This window comes from Hipposideros armiger, unplaced genomic scaffold, assembly GCF_001890085.2.
Source record: "Hipposideros armiger isolate ML-2016 unplaced genomic scaffold, ASM189008v1 scaffold_1584, whole genome shotgun sequence".
Lineage (NCBI taxonomy): Eukaryota > Metazoa > Chordata > Mammalia > Chiroptera > Hipposideridae > Hipposideros > Hipposideros armiger.
Genome location: NW_017732934.1, coordinates 90,742 through 96,824, shown reverse-complemented (window position 1 = coordinate 96,824; position 6,083 = coordinate 90,742). Strand labels below are relative to the sequence as shown.

General features: G+C 41.0%; 1 protein-coding gene across 1 annotated transcript in view; it reads right to left on the bottom strand.

Annotated features, from left to right (window-relative positions):
- The window catches only part of VPS26B (VPS26 retromer complex component B), a 29,424-nt gene that overhangs the window by 10,254 nt on the left and 13,087 nt on the right, over nucleotides 1–6,083 (bottom strand). The window contains exon 3 of the mRNA XM_019634323.1: nucleotides 4,339–4,503. Coding sequence (XP_019489868.1) covers nucleotides 4,339–4,503 — 165 coding nt within the window. The remainder of the gene's footprint in view (nucleotides 1–4,338; nucleotides 4,504–6,083) is intronic.

Genomic DNA, 6,083 nt, shown 5'->3' with positions numbered 1-6,083 from the left:
CTTAACCAATGCGCCACTCGGCCGGCCCTCAATTTTCTTAACATATCCAATCTCTCTCCAGCTAAAGGCTTCTTCCTTTGAGTTTATAAGAAGTCCCAACTCATAAATATCCCAAACACTCTCCAGGCCTTATACTCTTGACCTTCCTTCAGAGACAGCTGTCATAGAAGGGGTCCTGTTCTAACTACTGCAGCTTCTTCCCCAGTCACTACTCCTTACCCCTTGCTTCAGCTGTCACCACCCAACAAAAACTGCCCTCCTCAAGGGAACACCCAGCCTCCCAGTTACCAAATTCAGTGACCTTTTTCTTCAGCATCAATTCTATGTTAGTGTAAAACACTGCCTCTTCCTTGAAATGTTCTTCCCATGGTTCCACAGGAGGGCATTATCCTGCTTCACTTCCTACTAGCCCCCCAAAGCCCCAACAGGCCCTGAGCTCTTCTCTGCCTTAGCACTCCTCCTTGAAAAACCTATCAGGTATTATCACTGAGCAGATGATTCCCAACAGTGAATTTCTCTGTCCTGAGTGCAGGCTTGCATTTCCAATTGTCTAGTGAAGTTTTATACCTCTCTATTCTGCCAGTGCTCCAAACTTTAAAATTGGATGAATCATCTTCTCTACAAATCATCTCTTCCTCCTGACAGCCCTCTGTCTTCATCTTCACTCATTGGTAAATTCTGTTGATGTCTATTCAATTCCTGGTTTTCTGCCTGTTCACATTGTGTCTGCTACAGCGAAACTCTTAGGACCTCCTACTGGTCTTCTAGCAGCATTGTTGCCATACTCTACCCATCCATCAAATACTACATATTGACTTTAAATTCATCTTCCAAAAGAACCACTCCTCTGCCTAAAAACAAAGAAAAATGAACCCAAAACAACCTTTTTATGTTTTCCCTCTGCCTGCCTTATAAGGTGTAAGCTGGAATTTACATCTTCTATAAACTGTCCTTCATTCATTTTCCCTTCTTTACCTGCTCTTTCTCAACATGAATCCTAAAGTCTTCATATAATTTGGATAGCAAGACCTTTCTTTCATTTTCTTTTTTTATTGTGGTAAAATATAGATGGGGTATGCTGCCCCAAAATATACCCATCTGACCTAAGGATTATATCGAGCTGGGAGGAACTGAGAAGAGGCAGACACAAGAACAACTCTCTGCCCTCCTCTTCTCTTCCAGGACAGCAGGGCACTCTTAATCACCAGAGACAACTCTAGACTCTACCAGCCCAGAGACTGCACCAGACAAATCTATATAACAAACCTTGCTAAAACAACCCTAATCTTCCATGTATTTCCTCCATGTTTACCTTCCCACAATTTGGTGCCCTAGAAGTTCAAAGTCCCAGATTTTCCTTTGCCTGGCCATTTCTCGGTAAAATTCTTGGTTTTTTGTTAAGGTGCTTGCATAAACCCAAGTTCAAACCACCCCTTTCAGTTACTCATCATTGAGTTCCATGTGTATGCACAATGCACATGTGAATAAGCTTATTTGTTTTTCTCTTGCTAATCTGTCTTTTGTCAGTCTAATTTTCAGGGCCCGGCCAAGGAAATGTTTTTTTTTAATTCCTCCACAATATACATCACATAAAATTTACCACTTCAACCAATATTAAGTGTACAGTTCAGTGGCATTAAGTACATTCACACTGTTGTACAACTATCACCATCATCTACCTCCAGAACTTTTTCAACTTCCCCAAAGGAAACTCTGTCCCCATTAAACACTAACTCCCCATTCATCCTCCGCCCAGCCCTTGGCAACCAGCATTCTACTTTCTGTCTCTATGATTTTGTCTATTCTAAGTGCCTCATATAAATGAAATCACACAGTATTAGTCTTCTAATGGCTGGCTTATTTCACTTAGCATAATTTTTTTAAGATTCATCCATATTGTAGCATATGACTGGATTTCCTTCCTTTTCAAGGCTGAATAACATTCCGTTGTATGTATATACCGCATTTTGTTTATCCATTCATCTGTCAATGGACACTCAGGTGACTATTGTGAATATGCTGTTATGTGACTATGAATGTGGGGGGAGGGAGAGAGACAGAGAGAGAGCGAGATATATATATATATATATATCTGTTTGAGTCCTTGCTTTCACTTCTTTTGGATATGTATCCAGAAGTGGAATTGCTGGATCATATGATAATTCTATTTTTAATATTTTAAGAAGTTGCCATACTGTTTTCAACACTTTTGTTTCTGACATAAAAATATTTAAGAGAACTCCACTGCAAAAAATAAAGTTAAACCAACAATAAATCCAATAGCCAAGCTTAGGTGCTGCCTTCTCTGAGTGCAATTATGAAATGCTGTCTTTAGAGGGGATAATGTCAGTATTCAGACCTCTCTGCGAAGATTAAAAAAGAGCCTACAATCACTCTTCTGATGGCAGAGGGGAGACCAGGGAGAAAGAAGGGGAGAAAAAGTCTTCCTGTATTTGTGACAACATGGATGGACTTGGACGGTATTATTATGCTAAGTGAAATAAATCAGACAGAGAAAGACAAATACCATATGATCTCACTTATATGTGGAATTTAAAAAACAAAATAAACCAACAAAACAGAAATAGATTTGTATACAAAACAAACTGATAGTTGCCAGATGGGAGGGGTATTGGGGGGCTAGGTGGAAAAGGTGAAGGGATTAAGAAGTGCAAATTATAAAAAGTCACAGGGATGTAAAGTATAGCATAGGGAATACAGTCGATAATATTGTAATAACTATGTATGGTGTCAGGTGGGTATTAGATTTATCAGGATGATCACTTCCTAAGTTATATAAATGTCTAATCACTATGCTGTACACCTGAAACTAATCTTTTATGTCAATGGTAATTGAAAAATAAAATAACATGAAAAAAAAAGGTCCTGCTGTATTCTGCACCATGCTAAACTCAGGCCTTCGGGTGATGAGAACAAGCTGACCTTATGAGAGAGTGTCAAGACCTGGAATCAGGTGTCCAGAATGATGGAGAAAGTCTGCTTTATCCCAGTGACATAATCTTGGGTTATATCCAAGAGGCTATAGCTACTCTGGATTTTTTTTTTTTAAACCCCTGAGGCTCTGGAATCAGTCCCTATCCTCAGAGTTTCCCTGAATAGGACAATAAAAACAATCCCATGTACCTGAATTGTGTTTATTAATCTTTTAAGAACTTTGTATGCTGTATTACGTTTTATTCTCTCATCACCCCAAAAGATGTAGAGGGCAAATCTGGAATTAGAATCCAGATCTATTACCGACTTTTCTAGTGAGGAAGCTGAGTGACAGAACTCAGGATCATATTGCTATTGTGTGGCAGAGTTGTACTGAGGATCAGTACGTCCTGATGCCCAGCCAGTGGTGTGCTGGAGGCGGCTTGTACCAGTGTGCAAAAGCCGACTTTTGAGTTTTCAAGAATTTTATCAATAGGTTGTTAAACACAGCAATTATTTAAAATTAAATTATATAGGGCCGGCCGAGTGGCTCAGTTGGTTAAGAGCTNCCCAAACCCCTCACAGGAGAGCCATGTGGCTCAGCCCCCTCAACCCCAAGCTTCTGGGCTATGGTGGGTCTGAGGTAAGGGTCTCTCCACCATGAGAACCCTAGTTACAGACTCGGCGATTTTTCTTTTTTTCCTTTTTAGTTCTCTGTGAATAGAATACACTTTTACACATTTGATTTTCATTTTCAAGAACTTATTATAATGAGAAGAAAGATGCTGTGGTGCATTTTGAACTGTACATGCTGTGATTTACAAGCAGTTAAACATTTTCATGTTCTAACAGTGAACATAGTTTAAAACATACATGGCTCCCCAACTTGCCAATTAAAATAAAATTACTTAAAGACCTTTATGAAAAGGCATCAGGTATTCTTTGCTAGAATTCATTTTAGTTCAAGGAGGAAGCAGCAAACTGCGGCCGGTGTTTGGTTTCCTCACTTTGCCTTCTTAAGACATACTGTATATAGGAGACAGATGATAATGGAACAGTGTTCTGACATTATGCTCAGCAATAAAAAGAAACAGCTGTACCTAGAATCCAAAACAAATAGCCTTAAAGCTAGTTTAGCTGGACTTCGAAAGACATCATAGGATATTTAACCTAAATTTACCCTCTTAATATAGTTTAGTTTATGTCAAATGAAGTTTTATTTCCTGGTCAGTCTACCTTTAGGTAGTCTGGCACATATATTCCCTGTTATTTCTGTGATCTCCCCCACAGCATGTCACCACGAGTTAGCCGAGGCAAGGGGCTGCCATCACTTTGCATTCTGATCAGGTCCTAGGTTAACCTGCCTAAATAGTTCTTCCACAATGAGGGACCCTGGGCACTTACTTGGACTTGTTGTACTCAAACTCAATGTGCAGACAGTCCTCGATCCCCACCTCCATCTTGATGGAAGAGTTCAGCTCTGGGTATGTGCTGAGGGTGTGAACTACAATGTCCATCTCTTTGACAACATCATTGAGGCGGCGGCTGATGGTGGCTCGAAGGAAATACCTGGAGGAGATGGAGGTATCGTGAAAGAACACTCTCAGTCTCCAGATGCTACGTAGGTTTATGCATCAAATTGACCCACTTAAGAGAACCCCTTACAATGGTTAACTTTTGGTGCCTTATATTCCTTTGAAATTTTACATCTGTGGACCCTTCTCCCAGAAAAAATGCACGTATGCACTTACACACAACATTCTGCAGTTACGCTTCCAGGGAGTTCAAAGACCCTTCCCCCAAATCCGTTTTGAGCCCATGCTCTAGGTTAGAATGCTGCTCTAAGTAAAAGTGATTTCTCTGCTCTGTATTCCAGTAGTGTCTTATTCCTGTGCCTTCGGCCCTCACCACTATCTACCATGTATCTGTGTGCAGGTTTTATTTCTTCAACTAACTCCTGACTCTCTGGCTGCAGGGATCTGCCTTATACCCATCTTTGCACGCCCATTCATTTAACAATATTCAGCCAATAAGCATTTTTCAAGTCCCTCACAGTTAAAAGAGGAGAATAGGGAATGGGGAAATTAAGTCAGCTATTTATTCAGCAAACGTTCATTGCTAGGAATAGGATGAGTAAGAGATACAGTCTCATAGTACACTAGGGGAGATAGGCAAATAAACAGAAAAATTAGATCACGTAAGTGCTAATTCAGGTACAGGAGTCAGGTACTGGGGGGAGACAGAAAAGGCATTCAGGAGAGCAAACCTTGTAAGTAAAGCAACAGAAGTGGGAGAGGACCTGGTGCGTTTGAACAAAGAAAATCTCTGGCTGAACTAGGATCCCAGGGGAAGGGGTTGCTGTGGTAGTGGGCAAGGTAGAAAGAAGACAAAGACACAGCTTCTGAAGGCTCTAGCATGTCAAGCCTGACCTCTATGGCCAGCTACTTTAGTGTGGCTTTCCCCAGCACGTCTGTCCCCTTGACTTAACTCTATGCTAATACCCAAGGAGGAAAGAAATACCCCTTTAATTATATATTTTTTCTAAGTAAAACTTAGATAATCCCTACCACCTGTCAAATGTTCCTGGACAAAATTGCTAACCAGATCAACTACACATTAGGCTACTCACTTCTGTGTGGCACTAACTGCTTCTTGACAGTCTTTCTTATTCATCTCAGTAACTTCTGTCACACTCCTCAAGACATATGTCCCTAACTCTTTTCTAATTGATCAGGCTCCCAAGCCTCCCCCTCCCTCTCTGTGGCAGACACTGCTTTTACTATACTAAGAAGATGAAGGCCTTCCAAGTCAAGATTTATAATTCTCTCCCTTCTCTGCCTGTGCAGTTTCTTGCTTAGGACCTGAACATGTGCGTCTGTACCACTGTCCATCCTTTCTTTCCTCCTTCCAATAGCACCTCTGTCTCTCAAGACCCTTCCTCCTCCCTCTGGCAGAATGACTCTCAATCTGGATAGACACTGGAATCACCTGGGCGGAGGGGCTTTAAAAATCCTGATGCCCAGAAGCACCTGACATTTAATTGCTCTGGAAAGGCACAAAGGCATCAACATTTTTTAAAGCCTCCCAAGTGATTCTAATATGGGAGGCTTGGTAGAAAACTACTGTCCAGCATCTTGATCCTTCCAACT